General features: G+C 39.0%; 1 protein-coding gene across 7 annotated transcripts in view; it reads left to right on the plus strand.

The window, feature by feature from the left end:
- RAB3IP (RAB3A interacting protein) overlaps positions 1 to 27,295 on the plus strand; it is a 166,290-nt gene that overhangs the window by 114,586 nt on the left and 24,409 nt on the right. For 2 of the 7 annotated variants that reach the window (XM_027107009.1, XM_027107010.1), the window contains exons 4-5: positions 14,330 to 14,605; positions 15,312 to 15,570. In XM_027107009.1, coding sequence (XP_026962810.1) covers positions 14,330 to 14,605; positions 15,312 to 15,570 — 535 coding nt within the window. Of the gene's footprint in view, positions 1 to 1,091; positions 1,275 to 2,828; positions 3,107 to 14,329; positions 14,606 to 15,311; positions 15,571 to 23,656; positions 24,000 to 25,263; positions 25,447 to 27,295 lie in introns of those variants that run through there. The other 5 variants (XM_027107011.1, XM_027107012.1, XM_027107013.1 and 2 more) reach the window with 5 other exon arrangements.

The raw sequence follows: 27,295 nt of genomic DNA on the forward strand, positions 1-27,295 counted from the left end.
TCCCAGTGAATAACAGATGGGGTAGATTTAAGAATTATTTGCAAAATAGGATGGATAGGACTTGATATATTGGAGATGGAGTATAAAAGAGTAAATAATGATTTTCTAGGTTTCTGTTTTTATTATAGGTGGATGATAATAATGATGTTATTAATAATAGCTAATATTCATTAGGCACTTTGTGTCATGAAGTACACTAAGTATTTCACATATATTAAGCCATTTAATTTCTTAACGACTTAGTTACGTAGGTAATCTTATTATCCCCATTTACTGGAGCTATTAGAGATCAACTAGCCCAAGGTCACTGACACAGCTAGTAGGTGCCAAGCTCAAACCCAGGAATTCTGATTCCTATAGCCATCCACATAACCTACTCTTCTTTACTGCCTCTAATAAATGTGATCAATATACAGAGCAGGGGTCCTACTCAATACATATATCACACAAATTGCATGTAACTCTTTTACTAAACATAGAGACACATACTATGATGTGACTGCCTCTTTTGGATCAGATTTTCGGAAGCCTGGTTTGTATTTTCACGTTTCCTCTCTGGAGGACCTAAAGTGGGGTGGAAGTTATCAAAGAGTTGACACAAAAGATGAGAGAAGGCAGGTGCAGAAACGACATTTTCGAATGCTCTAGCAGCTGCTAGAATGCTGGAATCTAGGTTCTATCAGACTACCCCTCCTCCCATCCATCCCCCCAGAGACAACAGACACGCACGAGCGCACCCACACCCACACCCACACACGTTGTAAGGTACATATGCACGCCGTGTGTCAGGTTGGTTCTAGCTGTCCTCAACTCACATCGAAGGTTCATTTTCCGACTCCTGGAAAGCCCAACACACTCGAAGTGAACCCGAGACCGCCTGTCCAGCCCAGGGCAACAAGGCTTAGCGCCAGCTCGCCCTGTTCCCAAGGAAACCGCCCGCTGAGGCACCTGGGGCCCGCGCCGGGCACCTGCGAAAGCCCCGGCTGTCGCCAGGGGGCGCGGGAGCGCGTCGGCCCCACCGGCCCCACGCCCGCCCCGCCCCCATCCCCGCCTTCCCTCCCCGGGGCGGACCGCTCCCGGCTCCCAGCTCCGCTGCCGGCGCAGGCGCAGTCCCGCGCTCCCTCGGCGGCTGCCCCCCGGTAGTGCACCCGCCGCGGCTGAGTGTAGCGGCGTCGGCCCGCCGTTCTCCTCCGCCTGTGACTCCTTCGGCGCGCGTTGTGTGCGGTTCTGCGCGCGCCCCTGAGCGCCGGCCGCGGCCGCGGTGGGTTAGTCAGGTGAGTGCATCCGCGGGAGGGAGAGGCCCGGGGCGCGGAGCACCGCCCCCCCTCGGTGCCCGCGCGCCCGCCGCCCGCGAGTCGGCCTGGAGGGGCGGCCGCGGCAGGTGCAGGTGAGGGCGCGGCGCGCGGAGACCCGGCCGACTGTCCTGGCCCAGGGAGCGCGCTCCCCCGCCTGGGCTCGCGGGCTCCGGGACCCCGGCGGCGGCGGCGGGGGTTCGGCGCTTCGGAGCATCTGGGCGCCCCCTGGGGCCGCTGGTGGGCGTCGGGCGGCGGCGGCGGCTCGTCCCCTGTCCTCCGGGCCCCGGCGCGTTACTCATTAACTGCGCGGTTCCGAGCGCTGAGGCTGGGAGCCCGGCGCCCGGTTACCTGTCGGCTGGGCGCGCGCGGCCGGGAGCTGGGGCCCCGGGGTTGCGGAGGGGGCTGTAAGGAGAGTTCGCGAACAAGTCGGGAGGCCGGCGCTGGACGGGGCGAGGCAGTAGGCGTGGACCGGAGACGGCGAGCGGGGCACCGAGTCGAGGCGTAGAGGTCACCCTCGGGAGGTTTCGGCGAAACCTGGTGGGCAAGAGCCGGCACCCGGGATCGCGCCTTAGGAGGCAGCTCAGTTCAGCCTGACTTTTGTTTCGGGGAGTTGAGGCGAGCTGCACAGACGTAATTGTAATTACACAGCTCTTCCAGCGTGGATAACTCGCTCCGACCGCCCGGGGAAAAGAGAGCTTAATGGACTCTGGAAGTGATGGTGGTAGGTGGAATCTGCAGCACGTGAAGAGTTGTCAGTTGTTATGGGATTTAAAAAAGAAAAAAAATCTGTAATGGCTAAAGGGTAAGGTCTTGAAAATTAAGAGCGCTCAGTTAATACTGATTCCGAAGAGGCAGTTTAGTTTCGTGGAAATGTAGCATATTCCGAGGATACCTGTTTCCTACTCTTCTGTTTCCCCCTCCAACTTATCCCTTGCAGGGTAGGGAAACAGCCATGTAATCTTTTGCCGTGGAATGATTACATAATTGGAGGAGAGGCCGATAAGAGGATTAAAAACAAAACCGTTCTATTGTAAATCTGTTGAAAGACCTGGTTTCTGTTCATTATCCTCATTCGTATTTTGTTGTTCTTGCCCTTTTAAAGAAAAAAAAATGGTGAATGGCGCTTCAAGGAGAAAAGAGGCAGAATAGATTTGTAGACCAATCATAGTAAATATTTGATACTGGTAAATATTCCACCAGTTTTATGGGGCCTTGTCCTGTTAACATTTGCTATTTATTTACTAGTGCCGTGCATTTTGATAGGACACTTCATGTTTGGACAGACACGTATCCTAAATATGGTTTATGTGATATAATCCTAAAGCCCTTGTGGAATGTATAGAAATAAACTTAGCAGTTATACAGTTTTACTACAGTAGTGTATGTCTTACTATTAGAAGAAAAGCCTTTTCATTTTTTTCTTTTTCCATTTCAGTAATATTATATATTGGTACATACCTTTGTGAACCAAAGTGGATACATTTAGTATAACTCTTCCTTGTGTGTTTGGCGAACACCTATCTGTGGTATGGAATACCTCTGACTTTTCACCAGGATGGATATTTGATGTTCAGCTGCTTTGTGAATTTGCTAATTCGTGGAGTTTCTAATTAGATCCAGCTGTACTTTTTGAATTGGTGTAGTTATGCATGTGCTTCCTTTGATGATATTATTTTCCTTTAATTTTCACTAAACCCTCAACCTCTGCAACACATGCATAGACACTCTACAAATAATTTTTTAAATTGAAAGAGTCTTAGAAGACAATCTACATCATCATCTTGTTTTTTGATATGGCAGAACAAAAACTGGTAGGTTACAGTAGTTTCACATGTATTATTGTAGTTAACCTTTTTCCCCCTCCCTTTCTGAGCAGGACTCGCTGAACCAATTTTAATGAAAAACTGTCTATTTTTAAAGTTTTAGCTCCATTACTTACCGTGCATATGACCTTGAGTAAAGCATTTAACCTCTGAGCCTATTTTCTCCATTTGTAAATGGATGTAGTGTTAGGTTGAACCATATGAATTTGCCAGTATTCAGCTGTTTTTAATATGGCTCAACCTAATATGAACTTCATAATGGTGGGATGAGAATTAAATGAGATACTCCACGTGGGAGGTGGAGGAGAGGAACAGATGTTAACGTAACAGTGTGCCATGCATCCTGCTTGTTACTTCAAGTACCTTGACTCCTCTAGTCCTCAGCACATTCCTGGAGTATAGATGGTGTTGTTGCATGTTACAAACCAGGAAATTGAGGATCAGAGAAGTGAAATAACTTGCCTCTGGTTACTTAGTTGTCGGTGGTCCTATAGCTGCCTAATGGCAGAGCCAGGATTAAACACTGAGAGTGACTGCCCCAAATGGAACTCCTACCAGTTTTGCTCCTTCCATTCCTGAACTACACCTTCTGTAAAAGAGCTTTGTGACTATAAGAAGACACATATATGAAAAGTGTTATTATTATTTGTATTTCTGGTTAAAAAATATCCAGGTTTTCTGATGATGGTGATAACCAGCACTGCTGCTACTACTACGGAGTCTAGAGCTTATGGTGTATCAGGTTCTGGTGTAAACACTATGCCAACTCATTTATTCTCACAGTGACCTAGGAATTAGGTAATACTTCATCCCATTTTATAGTTGGGAAGGTTGAGGCACTGAGTGGTTATGGAGCTTAAGGTGATGGATGCTTAAGGTCAAAGCTAATTAAGTGAGGGCACTAAATTAGGAGTCTGGTAGTTTGTCTTTGATGTCCATGATCTTAACCACTACACTCTACTACCTCTTCATGCATAGGTTGTAATACTGAAGAATTGGTTTTAATTTAGCTTTTATGAGATACTTAATATTGGTGTAATAAGTAATTCTTAATGTATCACTGGAGATTTTTAAATCAAATATTCATTGAGTATCTACTCTGCAAGTCACAGCGGGGGTTAAAGGAAAGACTTTAAGGCATCTGGAAGGTGGGCTGTGTAATCATTCCCATATCTTTTGTAAGTTCCTCAAAATTTAGAAAGCACTTTCACATATGTTGTTGTTGTAATTTTAATGAGTGCCAGGTAAGACACAGTGCTAGAATAGTTGGAGAGTGGGGAGGAAGGAAGGATGAGTTGGTAGAGGTACTTGCGTGTTGAGGGAAAGCTTTGAGGATATTCTGAGGGGAGTGCACCTTTTCAAACTAAACCTTTGCCCTATATAGTGCTAGTCAAGGTGTAGTTCAACAAAGCATAGTAAATTGGTTACTAAATGAATTACCTAAATACACCTGATATCCTAAAATAAAATATCTGAGGTTTTGAAAGCTCCTTTCTAGCTAGTTTCTCTTTTTTTCCCTGTACTACTGCCCTTACCGTTGCCATGTAGTACGTATCTTTTTTTTCTTTTATGCTTCCAAAGCATGGAGTATATGCCTCTATTTTGGTATTTATTTTGATATTTACATTGTTTGTAAACGTTCGTTGACAATGAGGTGTCTTTTTCTAGTGTACACATGCTTTGGAGGCAGGGCTTTAATTCATCTTACCCCATTTTATAGCTTTAGCATTGGGCTTGGAACCCAGTAGATACTGTGCTGTTTGGTGATGGATGGTCAGTGAGAAAAAATGTTAGGATGTATTGAAATTGATCTAGCAGTAGAAATGGAAATGAGTGTTCAAAGTGGGAATTGAGGGGACTAAGGGAAGGGGAGGGGTTACTTACAACAGGTAACATTAACTTGCCAGCTCTGTTTCCCTTCTGCTTTCTCTTTCAACTTAAAGCTAAATGAGGTAGTTTCATAAGCTTCAATTGTATATAGAAAAAATGAAAAAGTAATATTGATTTATCTTAGGATATCAACAACACGAAATTCCATAGCTATAACCATAAGCTAAGATTACTTAGATCAGAGGGAAAAGAATGGAAATTATTGAAATAGTTCAAGTTTGAGAGATTTGTTGCTTATAGTTAACACCTGTAAAGGAGCATACTGATGATAGCTTAGAACCAATTAAATAAGTGAATTGTCATTTGATGTGTCCAGATAATAGTATTGAGTATTTGTTTGTGGGCATCTGATTGACAGATCAGGATAAAGTATAAAAGAACAATTAAAGTAAGTTAGAAAAAGAGTAAGTAAATGTGCATTAATTAATTTCCTGTTGGGAAGAGAATTACATTTGAACACTATACCTCAGAAGGGCTTGTTTTCCCCCTCCTTCTCCTTTATCTAGGATAAACAAGGATCCCTTCTGTTTTGTAAGACAGACTCCTTTCTGTGCTCTTGTTATTTTCCCCATCATTTATTCCTTTTTAGGTCTTTATAGATATTATACATTTGTGTTATGCCTTACAATCTTTAGAACATTTTTACATTGACAGTTAAGCCATTTGATTTCCTCAAATGTAGGCAGGGGGGATAACACCACTGTTATAGATGTTGAAACTGAAGCTCAGAGAAATTAAGTGACTTGCCCAAGTTCACACAGCCAGTTAATAACAGAATCTGAACTAGAAAGAAGGTTTTCTGAAGCTCGTTTGATCAAATGCTCAGGTTTCCCCAAACTTTAAAAATTCAGTTTCATCAATCTTGCTACAGGGTACTTGCTGTTTTATCTCTAATTTTTAAAGGTGGCTGGGAGTCACTATCTCTACTCTTTGCTGCTCTGCTATTTATTCCCTCTCTAAAGAGTCTTACTGTTTATTTATCCAGTCAATATATACTTCAGTGCCTATTGAATATTTAGTTGACATATATTCTTACATACATAAGATAAAGAGGCTTACACTTTTAAGAAGAAGAAACCTGGAAAACAATTATTTTTTACATTTTTGTTCCAAGAATTTGTAATTAAATACAGTGTTAGTAACCCAGTAAGTTCTGAGAATTTTCTGAAAACCTTTAATTTTAAGAATCTGCAATAACTAACATCTCTCAGTATGTTAGGTTGTACATTTAAATCCTGTGGAATTAGTAAATGGAAATTAATTTGTGGTCTGTTTTAATAAGAGTGGGAAGATTGTGAGCTTGACAGACCACCTGACTAATATTTCCCTTGGGTTATGAATTAAATTCACACTTATAAACATAGACTGCTTCCTAAAATGTAAATGTGAAATTTTTTTTTTTTGCTACAACCAAAATGTTAGTTTGGAAAACCAACTTTATAATTATAGGGAAAGTTAATGAGAAAATTATTTTTTATATATACACCTTTTTGTTTTGTTTTTTCTTCCTTTATATAGTATTTGAATAAATCTCAAAACTTTCTAATTATTGAGAATTTAAAATACAATAAGTAGATGCAAAAGTATGATGAACCTCAAATTTCCCATCATCTAGCCCATCAGCAACGGTCAGTCCTGCCCCATATACTTCCCTGTATTATTCCCCCTCCTGTACTATTTTGAGCAAATTCCAGGAATTGTATAATTTCATCTGTAAATATTTCAGTATGTATCTCTAAAAGATAAGGGCAGTTAGCTACAATACTATGACACACTTTAAAAAATTAACACGAATTCCTTAGTATCAAATATCCACACTGTTTTTGAATACATAAGGCCACTATAGTAAAATCAGGCTTCTGTTGATTTTTATTTATATGCTATTCCTCCCCTCCCCATCAAGAACTATAAGGGGCTGAGTGAGTATTTACTTTAAACCCCAGCAGGGCAGCAGAATAGATAAGGAAATGATGATAGCAGAGAGAATATAGGAGAAAACCCAGAAAGAACACAAAGTAATAGCAAATGCTCATTTCAATAGCAGTGCATTAGAGAAACTTTAGTTTTTTCTTTCTGAAATTAAACAAGCGTTCAGAGATTAAATAGGATTCTTCTATTTGGATTGTTCTTTTCTTACGGTTGGTTGGGTAAGACTGCCTTAGAGATCCTCTGTCTTGATGTAACCTTTATCTGAGTCTTACCCCTGACCTCCAATCAGTTTTACCTTTTAAGTGATTCTTAGATGTAGTGGAGTCAGGTGTTGGAGTCAGACGCACCAGGGCTTGAATCCTAGCTCTGTGGTTTATTGACTGTTTGACCTCGACAAAATTAATTTAATCTCTCTGATCCTCAGTTTCTGTACCTGTAAAATAGACATAAGAATCATTTCAAAGGGATGCTGTGAGGAATAACAGAATAATGTACATAATGTATATGTGTATATGTCACACATATAGAATGTAATAACGTAATGCATATGTGTGTATATGTAGAAATATAAATGAATTGTTCTGAATGTTTTTCATATATATAGATAAATATGCCTCCGTCTCCTCATTTGCAATGCGTGATCTTGGCATTAGATCAGACCTTCATAATCTCTTGCCTAGCCTGTTGCAATAACCTCTTAATCAATTGCCTCTAGTCTCCTCTCTCTAGTTAAAGTCCTCGGGAGTCATTTTTCTCATGACATCACAGTACATCTGTACTTCCTAAAACATAGATCTGAGAATCTCTTGGATAAACTCCAAGCAGCAGTTCCCATGTTAAATGAAGCTTTTAATTATCTGTCGCATATCTGCCTCTCCAGCCTGATTTTCTGTCACTCTTTTTTTTTTTTGGTTAGTTTCATCAGTGCCAAACCCTTATTCCTTGACTGTCCTGTCGTATTTCCTTGCCTAGCCCACCTACAGACTCTTTATTCAGCATTTCAAATCTAACTTATATTTTATTTCTCCTTGAAACATTCTCTTCCTCCTCTCCCCCCCAACCCACAGGGTAATCATTTAGTGGCTCATGATAGGCTATGCACCTTCTTTTTAGTCCATTTTCATATCTGTGTTCTCAGAACTTAGTACCAGCATGTGCCTTGAGGAGTTGAAGCTGGCAGACATCTTCCATTCCAACTAGAATAAATATAATTGATAAAAATTATTAAGTACACTTATTTTATACTAAAATAATATAAAATATATTTAATAAGTATATAAATCATTAAGATTTTTTTCTAGGCATTCGTTAAATGAGTTAATACACGTGAAGTTCTTAACAACACATAGTTAACTGATACATAGTTAACTTTCAGTAAATGACTGCTGTTTTTGCTGTGATAGTGCTGACTTTTGCAAAGAAGAAATAACATGAAATGCGTACTAGAAATCAGAAGCAAATGGTTTTGATCAACTTTTTTTAAATTGGAAATCAGCTTTATTACCTAAAGCTGAGTAATAATAAAGCCATCCAAGCTGTGTTGGTAATTCACCCATAAGAATTTAATGCTGTTGTCCTTTTTACTCATTTTTAGTGATCTTTGACAAGTTTAGTTTATGAATTGGGATAATCTCCACTTGAAATTAGTTTTTTAAATTACTTATTACTGGGCTTCCCTGGTGGCGCAGTGGTTGAGAATCCGCCTGCCAATGCAGGGGACACGGGTTCGTGCCCCGGTCCGGGAAGATCCCACGTGCCACGGAGTGGCTGGGCCCGTGAGCCATGGCCACTGAGCCTGCGCGTGTGGAGCCTGTGCTCCGCAACGGGAGGGGCCGCAGCAGTGAGAGGCCCGCGTACCGCAAAAAAAAAAAAAAAGTTTAAGTTACTTATTACTTAACGCAAAGAGTACTACTGCTTAAAAATAGTTTATGTTATTCATATAAGAACTATGAATACAAAATAAATCTTAAAGCTTCCATGTACTATTTGAAAGAGCAAAAGATTTTCAGTCTGGTTGGCAGCTCATTACCAGCTAAGCTAAACATTTTATGGAAATTTCACATGCTTGATAAAGGGACTACATTTAATCTTAAAATAATCTCCTTTTCGGGAGTGACTGGAATTTAAACAATGTGTTGTAGGTAGAGGCACTGCTCAGAGGTGCTCTACTCTACGAAATACTACTTGCATTTCTCTTTTAATTCTCACCCTGTGAGGAAGAAAACCGAGCTACAGATTTCTAGATGAGAGAACCTAGGCACACATTGGCCCAGTAACTTGATAGAAGCAGAATTCAGACCTGCCTCTCTTTGAGGTTTGGGTCTTATGTTCCTAGCCTGTGCTCCAGTTTATGCAACCTTTGTATTTTCCATAAATACTTTGCTTTCATACCTTAGACATACCTCGAAAGTCCTTCCAGGGGGTTTATCTTTCTCATTATTTCCTACTCTTCTTTGGGTCTTTTCTTTGGCTTCACTTTTCTGGGAGTCCTTTCCTTCTGATTTATTTGCCCCTCCTGTGTGGTCTCTTAGTAGCCTCTGCATATTCTATAGCATTTATCACACTATCATTGCCACTATCGGTGTCTCCTACTATATTGATACTATTTGGGAGCAGAGATGATTTATCATCTTCTTTCCCCAGAGCCTGGCACATAGTAGACTCTCAATGAATATTTGTTGAAAGAATAGTTGAGTGTTTATAGGAAAAATAGGGTGGATGTTGCAGGGATGATGGATTTTAATTCAGCTTAAGCAGAAACATATTTACATGAACCATCTAACAGTGGAAAGGCAAAGCAATTCTAGTAGTAGTAGTGTGGTGTGGTGGTGAAGAGCTAGGACTCTGGAGTCCAACAGACATAGGTTTTATTTATTTATTTATTTTTAAAGTCTTTCATTGAATTTGTTGCAATATTGCTTCTGTTTTATGTTTTGGTTCTTTGGCTGTGAGGCATGTGGGATCTTAGCTTCTGGACCAGGGATTGAACCTGCACCCCCTGCATTGGAAGGCAAAATCTCAACCACTGGACCGTCAGGGAAGTCCCAGACATAGGTTTTAATACTGGCTACCCTAAGCTGCAGCTTCCTCAACTGTACGTGGGCTGGAACTATACCTGATATTTAGTAAATGGTCAGTAAATATTAGCTGTTATTATGAGAGAAACCACCCTATAATCCTGTGTGACTGGGGGGGGACTGGAAGTTTGATGGCCCAGCTCCCCATACCGTTTTTCTCCCCCTGGATTATTTTGAAGCAAATCCAGGTAATTTTATTTCATCTATAAATACTTTCGTGTGTATCTCTAAAAGGTAAGAATTTTTTTTATGTAACCATTATACCATTATCTCTAAAAATGGACAGAAATTCATAATAATATCAGTAATATCCAGTGTTCAAGTTCCCTTTATTGTCTTATAATATGATTTTACAGTTGGCTAATTCAAATAAGAATTCAAACAAGGTCCATATATTATCTTTCATTATGTCTCTTAAGTTTCTTTATAAATTCCCTCTTTTTTTCCACTTTTATTTATTGAAAAAACCAGGTGGTTTATCCTGTAAGAGTTTCCCAAGGTTTAGATTTTGCCGTTATTGTCCATATGGTATTATTATTTTTTTTATTTTTATTTTTCGGTACACGGGCCTCTCACTGCTGTAGCCTCTCCCGTTCCGGAGCACAGCCTCCGGACGCGCAGGCTCAGCGGCCATGGCTCACGGGCCCAGCCGCTCCGCGGCATGTGGGATCTTCCCGGACCGGGACACGAACCTATGTCCCCTGCATCGGCAGGCGGACTCTCAACCACTGCGCCACGAGGGAAGCCCCATATGGTATTATTTTTAATATGTTCCTCTAGGCTCTGTATTTCCTATAAACTGATGAAGATGTTATTTTTAGTATGTTCCTCTAGCCTCTTTCCTATAAACTGATAAAGACCTAAAGGCTTGATTGGATTGGGATCTTTTTTTTTCTTATTAGGGTGGCAAGAATGATTCATGGATGGTGGTAGTGTTCATTTCCTGTTTTACCACATAATTCTCATAATGTCTGATTTTCTCCCTTTTTGTGATAATAATGTCATCAGTGAGTTCAGGTACTGTCATTCTGATCCATTAATTATAAAGTATCCCAGGTTTTACCTTAGGGTTTTAATAGTTATTGATAAGTGTTGCCTAGACTCATTATTTCATTAGGATTGCAAAGTTATATTTATTAAATGGGATTCTTTTAAAAGAAGGATTTTTCCTCATAAACTATTTAGTTCTTTAACGTATAGGAAAGTCAGGCTAAATACTGGATTCTTTCCTTTATTTTACCAGTTTTCAAAATAGTGAATTTGTTCCATAGCACTGATCAAAAGGGACCAGTGAGAGGCTTCCCTGGTGGCTCAGTGGTTGAGAGTCCGCCTGCCGATCCAGGGCACACGGGCTCGTGCCCTGGTCTGGGCAGATCCCACATGCCGTGGAACGGCTGGGCCCGTGAGCCATGGCCGCTGAGCCTGCGCGTCCGGAGCCTGTGCTCTGCAACGGGAGAGGCCACAACAGTGAGAGGCCCACATACTGCAAAAAAAAAAAAAAAGGGACCAGTGAGATTTTTTTGTTTTGTCTTATTTTTAGTATAATCATGAACTCATGGGTTTAGAATTATTTTTTGTTCTTTACAGGTATTATCCTTTTTGATGTTCAGATTGTCCCATTTTTGGTTAGTGGGAGTCCTTTTGATACCACTCCAGTAGTCTTTGATAGCTTTCTTGCTTCCTGGTAAAACAAGATGTTGCAAGGACTTTTTGTACATTACTGCCCCGGGCTTGGAATCAGCCATTTCTCCCAGGAGTCCTTGTTCTTTTTTCATAGGAAATGGTATTACTCTGGGTACAAGGGGTACTCATTGCTCCTGAGTTGGTTGCTGTTGTTATACCTTTTCAGTGGATAAAGGTAGACATCTTTTTAAATAAAAAAATTTCCTGGGCTTCCCTGGTGGTGCAGTGGTTGAGAGTCCGCCTGCCGATGAGGGGATGCGGGTTCGTGCCCCGGTCCGGGAAGATCCCACATGCGCGGACCGCTGGGCCCGTGAGCCGTGGCCCCTGAGTCTGCACATCTGGAGCCTGTGCTCCGCAACGGGAGAGGCCACAACAGTGAGAGGCCCGCATACCGCCAAAAAAAAATTTCCTGATATTTCTGATTCAAATTTAGGACTTCAGAGTTTTAAATTCCTTGATTTTGTATTTGTATCTCTTTTCTCATATGTTGAAAATCTTAGTTCTGAATGATATTAATGTAATTTGTTTTATCTTTTATAATAGTTTCAGAATAGCAGTATCAACATTACTTACTAATATGATTACTGAAAATAGTGTATGATTTTTTTTAACTTCCTTTGACCTTAGAGTATATTCCACTAGGGATATATACAGTTTTATTACTATGTTTTAAAATCATTTGAAATAGTTCTTTTTGATGTTGGTTAAAACTACCATGTTAGTACACAGCTAGATTCATTTGTTTTATTTTTAGATATTCTTTTTTTAAAATCTAATTTTGTTTTATCATTTACGTGGTTCCAAGTTCAAATTCAAATCTACAAAGCAGGGTACATTTGGAAAAGTATAGCTTTTATGCCTGTCTCCTCTTCCTGTTCTCGCCCTTTCCTAAAAGTAACAGTTTTTTTTTTTTAATTAGTTTTTGGTGTATCCTTCCATTTCTAAAATATAAGTACATATGAAAAAGTATATATATAATTATATATATATAAATAAATTTGTATTTTCTCCCTTCTTAGATAAAAAGTAGTTTACTACTTTTACTTGTCTTATTTTCAATGCTTTTTTTATTGAGTGTGCGAGTAAAATTTTTCAGTTTAATGAATGAGGTGGGGGTTTTTTGTATTTTATGATGAAATTATATGGTATATTGGTGCTTGTGTTTGGGAATTTTTTGAAGTTCTGGGAAAGTATTAGTCATGATTATCAAAGTACTATTGTAGGAAAGAAAAAAATTGGGAAGAGAGATTGGATTCAGATCGTAGAAGACCTTGATTTTCCGGATAACAAGTTTGGAATTTATGCTATAGACAGTGGGAAATCAGTAAAGGTTTATAAGATTTCTTTGTATTTTTTAAGTGAAAAACTTGAGTGGTACACTTTTTAGTTTTCATGTAAATTTTTTATGTAATTGTGAAGTTGCATGAAATATTTTTTACTGATGGAGAAACTGAAGCATACATGTTATTACTAACAGCTGACTGGTAACAGATGTTTATTTGTACTCTGTGCCAGTTACATAGTACACTACTAAATACTTTATGTGGAGTGTCTGACTTAATCCTCACAGCAACCTGGAGAAGGGAGGGAATATTATTATTCCCATTCTCATCCCATTAGAGGAGAAATTTAAGGCTTAGAGAAATGTAATGCATTATCCTGGATTGGATCTTGGGCCTATCCAGAACATTATTAGGATAATCAGTGAACTTTGATTGGGGTCAGTTGTTTAGATGGTAATAGTGATCAGTGTTAACATCCTGATTTTGGTGATGGTTTACTTGGGATATATACACTGAGATAGTAAGGGGTAATGGGCATCATGCTTAAAACCTATTCTCAAATGGTTTGAAAATGTTAACAGTTTCATAATCTGGGTGAAATATGTACAGGAGCTCTGCAACTCTTATGTAAATTTGAAATTATTTCAGAATAAAAGAAAAAAAACACAGACTCATCGAAAGTCAGAATAAAAGAAAAAAAACACAGACTCATCCAAAGTCAGAACAAAGTCTGTTCTGAGGCAGAACAGAACAGTTAGTTGAACTACACACATGTGTCTCTATCTTTACTGCCTCTTCTCCTTATTCTAACCAAAGTCACATATGATAGCAAAGTTAAAAATATCAAGCAGAGCTTCCCTGGTGGCGCAGTGGTTGAGAGTCTGCCTGCCGATGCAGGGGACACGGGTTCGTGCCCCGGTCTGGGAAGATCCAACGTGCCGCGGAGCGGCTAGGCCCGTGAGCCATGGCCGCTGAGCCTGCACGTCCGGAGCCTGTGCTCTGCAACGGGAGAGGCCACAGCAGTGAGAGGCCTGCGTATCGCAAAAAAAAAAAAAAAAAATCAAGCAAATTTTTATTGCTTCCTCATTGTTAAATATTTATTAATTACTCACTGTAACAGTGTTAGCCATCACTTTTAAGTTTATTCTGAATCAGAGTGTTTGCCTTCTGTAGTGTTTATTGTCTGAGATCACTTAATAAATTTTAAATGTAGTTTCTTTCCTTTGCTGTCTCTTTTCGGTGTAAGTTTATAGTTGATAATGGACTGTTAAATACATTTTATAAATATACATCTTAATTTAATTTTAAATGTCACTATCTCAAAATAATTTCCTGCTTTTTTAACATAGGTTATCCTATGATGAGGCATTTGCTATGGCTAATGACCCCTTGGAAGGCTTCCATGAAGTAAACCTCGCTTCACCTACTTCTCCAGACCTTCTTGGTGTGTATGAACCAGGAACTCAAGAGCAGACTACCTCACCAAGTGTCATCTACAGGCCACATCCTTCAGCTTTATGCTCCGCCCCTATCCAGGCTAATGCCTTAGATGTTTCCGACCTTCCTACACAACCTGTGTATTCATCCCCCAGACGTTTAAATTGTGCAGAAATATCTAGTGTCAGGTAGGAGATCATCAAAATGCTTGTTTTAGAGTATTGTATTAAACAAACGAAGTTTGCTTGGTTAACTTATTTTAAGTTTTATTGTTTTAGAAAATTTGAATAATACAAGGTTGTTCATGAAGAGCAATACATGTTAATGCTCAAGAGCAGGGGTCACAAACTTTTTATGTAAAGGGCCAAATAGTAAATATTTTAGGCTTTGTGGGCTACACAGTCTCTGTTGCAACTGTTGGACTCTGCTGTTAAAGTGTGCAAGCAGCCGTAGACAGTATGTAAATGAATACGCTCCAATAAGACTTTATATATAGACACTGAATTTTGAATTTTATATAATTTTCTTGTGCCACAAAATATTATTGTTTTTTTTCAACCATTGAAAATGTAAAAATCATTCTTGGCTTGTAGGCCTTAAAAAACAGGTGGCAGGCTGGATTTATCCTGCATTTAGTTTGCAGACCCCTGTTCTAAAGTAGCACTATCCAATAGAACTTTCTGGGATGATGAAAATGTTCTGTTTCTGTGCTGTTTAATATGATAGCCATTAGACATATGTGGCTATGAAGGACTTGAAATGTGGTTACTTTGGCTCAGGACATGCTATTAATTAGATATAGTGGTGAACAGACTGGATAATGCAGTTATAGACGTGTGTTTATGCCAGTTATATTTAAGCACATGCTGATGTGTTTTGAACTCTCCTTTACAGCATCCATGTTACAGACCCAGCACCTTGTTCTACCTCTGGAGTCACAGCTGGGTTAACTAAATTAACTACAAGAAAGGACAACTGTAATGCAGAGAGGGAGTTTTTACAGGGTGCTACCATAACAGAGGCCTGTGATGGCAGTGATGATATTTTTGGGTTGAGTACTGATAGTCTGTCCCGCTTACGAAGCCCATCTGTTTTGGAAGTTAGAGAAAAGGGCTATGAAAGATTAAAAGAAGAACTTGCAAAAGCTCAGAGGGTAAGCAAAAAGATATTTTATTCTTCCATATGTTATATTCAAAATTAATATTTATCCATGGGGGGGCAACTCAAGTGAAATCATGACAGTTCTACACTTATCTTTTGAATATGCACAGTCTCAGCTCCTATTGGGCAGCATTTAGGAATCTGTGAAATTGAGTAGGAAAGAAGCTCATCTAAGAGTACAAACTAGAAAAAAGAGATTCTTAAATTCTTTTTGTGCCCCCCGCCTACATTGCCTGTTCCCTGTCTTGCATTATCTGTAATGCAAATTTGGTGAGTTATGTTCCATGTGTGGGTTTTTTCCTCTCTGTATGTAATTGGCTTTGTGATTATTTACTTGAAGCCATTCAGTCCAAGTCATTATGTTTTGAGGAACTGTTGTAGTAATGGTGCGTTGCCATTCAGCTGGGTATGAATATTTTCTGTACCTTACCTTGGAGAATTTCTTCTCCTAGTAATTTGTTCTGTTTCTCACTTGGTCATCTTTTAAATTTCTGTTTATTCCCAAATTTGTGACTATATCTCATTCTTTTTCTGCATCTGTAATTAAATTTTTAAAGGGAAATATATAGCACTAAATATTCATACATTAGAAAAAAGGAAAAGTTTCAAATCAACAATCTAGTCTCCCACTTAAACTAGAAGAACAGCAAAATAAAACCAGGAGCAAGCAGAAGGAAGGAAATAGTAAAGAGCAGAAATCAATGAAATTGACAACAGAAAAGACAGAGAAAATGAATGAAACAAAGTGCTGGTTCTTTAAAAAGATCAGTAAAATTGACAAACCTCTAATAAGACTGATAAAAAAGAACATAAGACACATTTTCAATAGCAGGAATGAAACAGAGGGTATCACTACAGACCCTGCAGACATGGAAAGTATAATAAAGGAATAATACGAACAACTCTACGTATATAAATTTCACAGCTTAGGTGAAATGGACCAGTGCACATTTAGAAAATTGAAGCAATAGGGAAAACATTCTATGACATGATTTCCAGCATATTATGACATTTTACAAACATATATTCCCATCTTCTCCCCACCAGACTTTTCTCTCAAGAGCATAACATTGATTTTTGTATCCCCAGTGCCTAGAATAATACAGAACGATGCCTGGCATATATGTCTCTTTATAATGCTTCAATGAATGGCTAATGGTTAAACATCCATGAAGATATGCTAAAACATTTTTGGTTGAATGTATATTTATCAGAAAGAAAAATCAATAGCCTTTTTAATCTTTTCCCAAAGGTAGGGGGTGTGGTGAGATGTGGCTATATTTGGCGTCTGTCATTTGGCTCAGACTCTCATCTTAATACAGAGTATTAAGTGAAATAACAATTTATATAGAGGTAAACTATTGAACATATATATCCATCTTTGGGAATACATTGTGGTTACTGATTGATCAGAATCTATTGCTAATTTCTTAGCTCAAGTTTGGAGTTATTTTTGAAATCTTTAGTTTGTTGTATTTAGAAGTACTGTCGAGGTAATTGAAATGATAATGATGTGTGAACACGTGCATATGGTGAATTTTATTATGAAGAGTACAAGATAGTGTTAATACTTACTTAGAGCTCAAGACTTGAAAAGGACTGTTGAATATGAAAATACTTCCTGAATTAATGGCAACTTGTGAATCAGAATTATGTCAATAGTCATTCTGTTTATTCTGATTATTCTTTTAAGAGTGGCCAGAAAGTTACCATTTTTTCCATCCTTTTACTCTTAACCTATTTTTGTCTCCCTATTTAAAGTGGGCTTTCTTGAAGGCAGCATATTATTAGATCTTGCTTTTTTATCCTTTCTGATAATCTCTGCCTTTTAATTGGTGTGTTTATGTTAGACTATTTTCATTTAATGTGATACAGTTTGGTTTAAATCTGCCATCTTACTGTTTGTTTTCTGTTTGTCTCTTCTGTTTCTTTTTCCCTTTTTTCTCCTTTTATGCCTTCTTTTGGATTAATTCCATATGTTTTTGTGATTTCATCTTACCTCCTTTGGCTTATTGGCTGTATATCTTCATTTTGCTAATTTAGTGATTGCTTTAGGGTTTGTAGTGTACAACTTTAACTTATCACTCCCTACGTTCTGATAATATTATACTATCTCACACACAGTATAAGAACTTTACAAAAGTATGCGGTTGACCCTTGGACAAAGTGGGGTTAGGGGCATTGACCCCTGTGCAATTGAAAATCTGCATATGACTTTATGTGGTTCTGTATCTGTGGATTCAGCCAACCACTGATTGTGTGCTACTGTAGTATGTATTTATTTTTAAAAATCCACATATAACTGAACACATGCAGTTCAAACCCATGTTGTTCAGGGCTCAACTGTACTTTTGTTTTCGCCTTTCAGTTTTTTTGCTGTGATTGCCATAATTTTACTTCTTTATATGTTTTATTTAAATTCCACAATACATTTAAATTACTTTTTCATTAAACAGCTGGTTATTTTTTAAAGGGATTTAAATATAAGAATCCTCATATTTACCCATATAGTTACTATTTCCAGTGCTCTTCATTCCTTCATGTGGATCCAGATTTCCATCTGATACCATTTTCCTTCTGCTTGGAGGACATCCTTTAGCATATTTGTTATGTGTGTGCTACTGATAAATTATTTTCAGCTGTTGTGTATTTTAAAAGGTTTGTTTTTCACCTTTGCTTTTGAAATATAGTTTCACTGGGTAAAGAATTTTAGGTTGATAGTTTTTTTCTTTTAGTATTTTAAAGATGTTGCTCTAGTGTCTTCTGGCTTGCACTGTCTCTCACGAGAAGTCAGCTGTTATCCTTACCTTTGTTTTTCTGCATGTGATGTGATATTCCTCTTTATCACTGGCTGTAAGCTATTTGATTATGGTGTGCCTTGGTGCAGTTCTCTTCAGGTTTCCTGAACTTGGAATTTGTTGAGCAGTTCTCTTCGGGTTTCTTGAACTTGGAATTTGTTGAGCTTCTTGAATTTGTGGGTTGTTGGTTTTCATAGAAATTGGGAAATTTGGGCCATTATTTCTTCAAAAACATTTACTTACCTCCCCTATCTCTCCTCTCCTTCAGGACTCCTATTATGTGTACATTAAACTGCTTAAAGTTGTCCCATAGCTCACTGGTGCTCTATTCATTTATTTTTAAAATCTTTTTTTCTCTCTGTTTCATTGTGTATAATTTCTGTTGCTGTGTCTTCAATTTCACTACTCTTCTTTTTTCCCCCTGTAGTATCTAATATGTTAATTCTATACAATGTATTTTTTATCACAGACATGTTAGTCTTCATCCCTGAAAGTTCGATTGGGTCTTTTAAGTATTTCATTTGTTGTGTTTAACATGTTTAGTCTGTCTTCTAGCTTCTTGAACATATGAAATACAGTTTAATAACAGTTAATCCTTGTCTAATACTGCTTTTATCTCTTCAGGTGAAATGCTGGAACAGATCATAGGCCTCACTTTATTGTCTCCCGTTTCTGGAGGATCACTGTCTTTTTTGCCTGATGTCCAATGTCTTAAAAATCATTTCACAATTTTTTTCTGGTTTTGTTTTTAGTTCTGTCAGGCAGGGTGGTAAATATGATCCCTGGTACTCTATCTTGATTGAGAGTGAAAGTTCTATTTCTTTATTTGTATTGTTTGCTCTGCCCCATCCCAGTTAACCCCAACACAGAAGTCTACACTTAAACATACACTTCAATAATTTTGAGCTTCATGAAGATAAGGATTATATGTATTTTTGCTCATGATTATATCTTGAGTACATATGGCTTCTCAACACATTCTGTTGATTAAATTAATATATACATGTGTATGCAGTTACACTGTTGTGTAAGTAGACACACATGCATAATATATTAGTTAGGGATGTGCTAGCTTCTTGTAAGTTACCCCTAAATTTTAGTGACTTAATAGAAGTTCATTTTTATTCATTTAACACTTTAAAGCAAACGTTCATAGTTCACAGGCAATTCTTTGTGAAATAATTCGGGAATCTGTGTTTCTTCTGTCTTGGATCTTTGTAATCTTTTAGAGTTTTATTATCGTATCTACCCAGTGAAGTGAAGGGAAAAGAAAACTTGGAGAAAGCACACCTGCTTCTAAAAAGCTTTGACTTAGAAGTGATACACATAACTTTTACTTACATTCCATTGGTGTGAACCAGTTTCATGCTGATACTTAAATGTGTGATGGGCTGGGAAATGTAGTCTTTGGTGGAGTAACCACTTACCAGCAACAAATCCATACTGTGTGTAGGGGGAGCAACCATGTGGTTATTGATTTTCAGGTGCAGGGATGCCAGAGGTGGTGATGTAGTCCTTCACTTGTTTGGCCTTCTGCAGGTCATTGCTGAAGAACAACTTTTGGTGGAATCCTGAGACAGAAGTTGGGTTTTAGTACATCACTTTTAAAATGTAGATTCCTGGAGTCTACCCCAGATTCTCTTGAAACAAAATTATTGTATTGAGGCTTGAGGATATGCATTTTCAATAAACTATGCTATTGATTCTTTTTTTAATATGTATAAATTTATTTATTTATTTTTGGCTGTGTTGGGTCTTCATTGCTGCTAGCGGGCTTTCTCTAGTTGCGGTGAGTGGGGGCTACTCTTTGTTGCAGTGTGTGAACCTCCCATTGTGGTGGCTTCTCTTGTTGCAGAGCATGGGTTCTAGGTGCACGGGCTTTAGTAGTTGTGGCATGTGGGCTCGGTAGTGGTGGCTCGCAGACTCTAGAACGCAGACTCAGTAGTTGTGGCTCACGGGCTCAGTTGCTCCACGGCATGTGGGATCTTCCCAGACCAGGGCTCAAACCCGTGTCGCCTGCATTGGCAGGTGGATTCTTAACCACTGTGCCACCAGGGAGGCCCTCCTTTTTGTTTTTTAATTGAAGTATAATTGATTTACAATGTTGTGTTAGTTTCTGGTGTACAGCACCCTATTGATTCTTATATTCACTAAAGTGTGAGACCTACTGATATAAGGTGTTACTTTCAACTTTTAATTATTCTTCCTTAAAAGATAATGAAAATGACTTAGAAAATAAAATGCCGGTGGAATAGCTTGCAGCCAGAGAAAGTCATTCAAAACACGTACTCGTACAGATCCATGTTAAGCATGACCCTACTAACTGTGACCAAGGATGCTTATAAACATTTACTGTGTTCTTTTATGAACAAACATTTCTTGAGTAACCAAAGTTCTCACAGCTTGTATTAGGCCCTGTAGAGGGAAAAATAAATTAGACTTCACCCTACTCTTAAGGTGCTTACTAGTTGGGGAGAAAAGACATGTATGCGTGGTGATGTTTCATTGATCCTTAGTTGTACGTTGTCCCTCATTTTAACATCTCTGAAATCAGTATGAGTTTTAAAATTGCTCCCAGCTAGGCAACAGTCATAAGAGTTGTCATTGCCAGCTTGCGTGCTAACTTGCCTGTAGCCATACATGTTGTTATTAAATCAGTTGAATTATATGAGCTGGGTGCTGAATTACTGGGTTAAATGTCCTAAAAGGATCTCACTATGATAGGACATCAAAACAAAGAGAAAGGTACAAAAGAGAATGACATACGATAAAAATTTGTGTCTCCATCAGTTTAAAAGAGTTCTTCCTATAAGTACAAAATGAAAATTCTAAGTGAAAAAAACCCAAAACCCATCAGATCATAGTTTCATTGCCAGCATTTTTCTTTCTTGATGTATAAAATGTTTATTGTAAAATTAATGAGTCTTCAATTTGATGGAATATACTTGATCATAGAGTCCTGATTTTCTGTGTTTGAAATATCCCTCAAATTTCTTTTCTCTAGTACTACTACTCTTAAGTCTGTGTCTCTTGCCTGAAATACTTCAGTAATCAACTGTCTTCTCTGTCTCCAGTCTTTTTTTTTTAACCTAACCACACTGTTCAAGGTACTGTTCTGAATTGCAGTCTAATTGTCACTGTCCTGTTTAAAATCCTTCAGTGACTTCCCATTGCCTTTGGGATGATTTCCCCTTTTCTTTGAAGTAAGTTCCACTTTCTTAGCCAAGGCTTTTCAGGACTCACCATAAACTTAACTTTCTGACATTATCTGTGGCATCCACCCCTCCCCATCTTTAGCCACTGTGGAATGCACTGTTTTAGTCTTTACATTTGGCAGGCTCCTACTTTATCTAATATGTGCACATCACTACGATAGCCCTTATCAGTTTTCCTTGTGAATCTGTTTAAAGATTTGCTGCCCTCAGTAGGCTATGGCTTTGTGAAAAGCATGGACTGGGCCTCGTTCCTTTTCTCTTTCCAGCACCAACAATGCCTGATGCATTGTTAGCACGAAATTAATGTTTGTTTAAGGAGTGAATTTCGAATAGCTATTTTACAGTATAAGGTACTGATAATGAAAAGTACAAATGACATTCTAAAAAGTATTCACATGAAATACAAATTTGAGTTCATATGGGTAGATTGATTTAGACCTAGAAGCATAAAGAGTCAGAGATTTATGCCCAGTCCAGGTGGATGAGATCAAATTGGGGAATGAAACAGGAATGAATCAGACCAGTTTAACTCTAGTTTTAGAGTATGGATCAAGGGTAATAACTCTGAAAAGGGAAACTGAGCACATATTGTAGAGGGTCTTTAGTATCAGGGTGAGGTTTACTTTGGTAAATGGTAGGGAATGATTCAAGAATTTGCCTTTGTGAATGACATATGTGTTGCTCTGAGGATTGGAAGCTTCTCAAGGGGACAGTATCTTACTTGGTTTTGTATCCTGAGGGATTACTGTAGTACCTACATAGTAGGAAATGTTGAATGAATTGACTTTTCATATATAATTATAAAATTGTGACATTTTAGAGTTCAGAAGGATCTGGAATTAAACGTATGCATTTACAGAGTTATAAATTAACTCAGGGAGAATTGGCATCTTTATGATGACTTTCTATTCAAGAACATAATATGTCTTTCTTCCTATTTATTTAGGTCTACTTTTGTATTTGAGAGTATTCCATTTTGTGTTGTAGTCTTTAGCATTATGAAGTTTCCTTTATCTACTTTACTGACTTTTGCCCTGCCTAGTCTTATATCAATATTGAGGTCTCTGTTTTGTTTTTATTTGTATTATATTTTTTGTGCACTTCTATCCATCCTTTTATTTTTAATCTGTCTGAATCACTTAGTTTTAGGTGTGTCTCTTGTATAGAGAATAGAGATGGATTTTGCTTTTTTAGCCGATCTAAAAATCATTTTCTTTTAATAAGTGAGTTGCACACGTTTGTATTTATTGATAAGTATTCTGCATTGGGGCTTGTTTCTGTCACATAGCTTTCAAATGTCTACTCTATGAATACAATTCTTTTCACTATGTGCTCTGTTTTCTTTGTGCCCTCTTCCTTTTTTTCCTATTTGGTATTTTGGAAGGTTTGATTTCCATTCTAGTTGTTACCTTTAATCAAAGAATTTCTCTTAGCCTTTCTTTAGGTACTGACTTTGTTCCCTACTATAAGCAATACCATAAAATTAGTAACTGTTTCTTTCCTTCTCCTCTATCATTTAGTTTTAGTTAAAGGTATTATCTTAATGTTAATATCTATGGTGTTAAATATGTTTAGGTTTATACTAATTGATTTGTGAGCCTCAAGTTATATCCCTTTATTCCCAGTTTATATTTAAGAAGTTAGTGAATTTAGTTTCATCTTTCTCCTATTTTGTTGGTTTTTTTTTTTTTTTTTTTTTTTTTGCTCTGTACGCGGGCCCCTCACTGCTGCGGCCTCTCCTGTTGTGGAGCACAGGCTCCGGACGCGCAGGCTCAGCGGCCATGGCCCACGGACCCAGCCGCTCCATGGCACGTGGGATCCTCCCAGACCGGGGCACGAACCCGGGTCCCCTGCATCGGCAGGCGGACCCCCAACCACTGCGGCCACCAGGGAAGCCCTGTTGTTGTTTTTTTTGTGTGTTATTTTTACGTTTCTAAAACTTATAACATTTATGTAACTGTTTTCTCAACTTTATCCCCATTTAAAAAAAACAGACTTTTTTTAGAGCAATTTTAAGCTCATAGCAGAAATTGAGAGGAAAGTACAGAGTTGCTATATATCCCCTTTCCCCACATATGCATAGCCACTCCCACTATCAACATCTCACCCCAGAATGGTACATTTGTTATTGTTGGTGAACCTATATTGACATGTTATTATTCCCCATTTACTTTAGTGTTTACATTAGGGTTCACTCTTGGTGTTGTACATTCTGTGGATTTTGACAAAAATATAATAATGTGTATCTATCATTATAGTATCATATGAAACAGTTTCACTGTCCTGAAAATCCTCTGTTCTCTACCTATTCATCCCTCCCTACCCCTCAGTCCCTGGCCGCCCACTGATGTTTTTACCATCTCCATAGTTTGCCCATTTTCAGAATGTCACGTAGTTGGAGTCATACAGTAAGTAGCCTTTTCAGATTGAATTCTTTTATTTAGTCATGCATTTATTTTCCTCCATGTCTTTTCATGGCTTGATAGCTCATTTCCACTTAATGCTGTGTAATGATTCGTTATTCGGATGTACAAAAGTTTAATTATGCATTTACTTACTGAAGGATATTTGGTTGCTTCCAAGTTTTGGCAATTATGAATGTGTAAACATCTATGTGCACGCTTTTGTGTAGATACAAGTTTTCATATCCTTTGGGTAAATACCAAGGTGTATGATTGCTGGATCGTGTGGTAAGAGTATGTTTGGTTTTGTAAAAAAATTGCAAGCTGTCTTCCAAAGTGGCTGTACCATTTTGTATTCCCACCAGCAATGCATGAGAATTCGTGTTGCTCTCCATCCTTGTCAGTATATACTGTTCTCAGTGTTTTGGTTTTTGGCCATTCTGATAGGTGTATGGTGGTATCTCGTTGTTGTCGTTTGCATTTCCCTGATGACACGTAATATGGAATGTCTTTTCGTATGCTTATTTGCCATTTGTACATCTTTGGTGAGGTGTCTGTTCAGATCTTTTGCACATTTTTAAATCAGATTGTTTTCTAACTAAGAATTCTTTGTATATTTTGGTTAACAGTCCTTTATCAGATGTCTTCTGCAAATACTTTCTCCCAGTCTGTGGCTTGTCTTTTCATTCTTGTGTATTCCCGTCTTCTAGTTGTAGTTCTACAGTTAAATGCATTTGCTTCTCACGCCCAGTTCTTAATGTTAAAGCTTCTCCAGTTTTTTTTTTTTTTTCCAGTTTTTTCTTGATTACATGAAACTCATTTGCTGCTTGATAACTCAACCAGGCTCATGGGGGATATATTTTCTAAAGTTTTACAGTTTTATAATTTTCTGTCTCTGGTCTGACATTTGAAGGATACTTTGGCTGGATATAAAATCCTCAACTCACAGTTTTTTCCGTTGAGTATCTTAAAAATGTGATTCCATTGTTTTCTAGCATAAAATGCTGTTGAAATTTGATACCTATCTGATTTTCTTTCCCTTGTATCAATAGTTGACTTGGCGTTATGTTTAACTTTTTTATTATGGTAACTTCACATATCTTCTGTTTGTTTGTTTTTCATGTTTAAATGAATTGGATTTCCCAGGATTATTAGGAAGAGATTCCTGTGAAGGAGTAGGATAAACCAGGATAGCTCTCTCAGTCTCATGTTCCAGGGCTTTCCCTTCTGTTGTTGGTGGTGTATCTGTGTAGCCACTTCTGTCTCTCAGAGGTAAGCCTTGTTCAAGGTTTTCTTGAGAAGGTGGTTCAAGATGATGGTGTTGGAAGATCCTGAACCCACCTCCTTCCATGGACACACCAGATCTACAGCCACATATGGAATAATTCCCTCTGAAAAAGAACTAGTTGAACAGCTTCTCCACACAAAGGATAAAAAGGCCACATAGAGACAGGTAGGAGAGGCAGACATGCAGTCTCACCAGGAATCCTACCCCTGGTGCGGCTGACCCACAGTCAGGGGGGATCTCACAAACACAGAGCTTCTCCCTGAGAAGCAAGGGGTTTGTGCCCCACACACATCAGGCACCTTGGGACCTGCACTGGACAGATGAGCCCCCAAAATGTTTGGCTTTGAAAACCAATGGGGCTTATGTCCAGGAGACCCAGAAGGCTGTAGGGAACTGAGATTTCACTCTTAAAGGCTCACATGCAGACTCTCTTACCCTGGGACCCAGCACAAAAGCAGCAGTTTGAAAAGTGCCTAGACCATAAGTGAGGAGATTCATCTGCTAATCTTAAAGCATCCGCCAGAGCGGGAGGGGCTTATTGGGACTCTCTCTGGGGATGGAAGTGCCGGCAGGCTCTGTTTTTGCATTCTCTATCTTGCAAGCACTGGCAGGTGCCATTTTTGCACTCTCACACTACCTTGCTTGTGTTCTCCATCCCTGTGCTCTCCCACAGCCTCAAGAAAGCCAGTGGGCACACGCCACCCCCTTGCTCTCCTGCAGCCCTGCTAAAGCCAGTGGGTGCACACAGTCCACACAGAGCCTTGAATGCCTGGCTCTAGAGGCCAGAGGGGGGCTTGTGTTTTTGGGGCTCCATGGGACTGAAACACTTGGAGAGACAGTTCTTGGCAGACTGCCATCCCCAGGGTATGGCATAGATAGCTGACTGAAACACACTCCCAGTCTTCCTGTGAAAAATCCTATTTACTTGTCCTGGAGCTTCAGCCTGTTCTGAAGGGCATGGCATGTTCTCAGGGAATGTAAGCCAGGGGATGCCATCTTTGCTGTCTCCCTTGGCCTTGCTACAGCTCGCAGGTACCTCCCAGAAAGGAGCTTGAGCACTTGTTTGGAGCCCTGATTTTTGCAACTGTTGCCAAAGGGACACCTCAAGATCACCTGGTCTGGAGGCTGGCGAGGTTTTCAGTTGTGGTCCTGTGGGACTGTATATATTTTCATACTTTAAAAGCTGCTGCCTAAGGGTCTGGCTTCTCATCAACTTGAAACTAGATGCAGATTAAGGTCCCGCCCTTTGGAACACTGACAGGTCTTGGCAAACCCTCACAATTGGGACCTGTCAAGTATAAATCAGGCTGCCTAGATAGTCACAAAGGTTCAAGAGGCAACCAAGAGCTAGGACTTGAACAATAAAGTTCATTTTTTATTTATTTATTTTTGCGGTATGCGGGCCTCTCACTGTTGCGGCCTCTCCCGTTGTGGAGCACAGGCTCTGGACACGCAGGCTCAGCGGCCATGGCCCACGGGCCCAGCCGCTCTGCAGCATGTGGGATCCTCCCGGACCAGGGCACAAACCCGTGTCCCCTGCATCGGCAGGCGGACTCTCAACCACTGTGCCACCAGGGAAGCCCAAGTTCATTTTTTAAATGAGGCCACTCCTCCAAGACTGGGAAAGGGAGCTATTTTGCATAATACATGGAAACAAACACAGAGAGTCAAAATTAGGAAACAGAGAAATATATTCTAAATGAAAGAACAAGGTAAAACCACAGAAAATAACCTTAATGAAACAGAAAAGTAATTTACCTGATAAAGAGTTCAAAATAATGGTCTCACCAAACCTGGGAGAAGAATGGATGAACATAGTGGGAACTTCCACAGAGAGATAAAAAATATAAGAAAGTACCAAATACAGGTCACAGAGCCAAAGAATCTAATAATAGAACTGAAAAATACACTAGAGGGGTTCAACAAGAGGATAGATGATGAAGAAGAAGAAAGCATCAGTGATCTGGAAGACAGGGCAGTAGAACTCAGCCAAATAGAGCAGCAAAAAGAAAAA

This window comes from Aethalodelphis obliquidens, unplaced genomic scaffold (genome assembly GCF_003676395.1).
Source record: "Aethalodelphis obliquidens isolate GAN/ISIS:26980383/991018 unplaced genomic scaffold, ASM367639v1 scaffold8, whole genome shotgun sequence".
Classification (NCBI taxonomy): domain Eukaryota; kingdom Metazoa; phylum Chordata; class Mammalia; order Artiodactyla; family Delphinidae; genus Aethalodelphis; species Aethalodelphis obliquidens.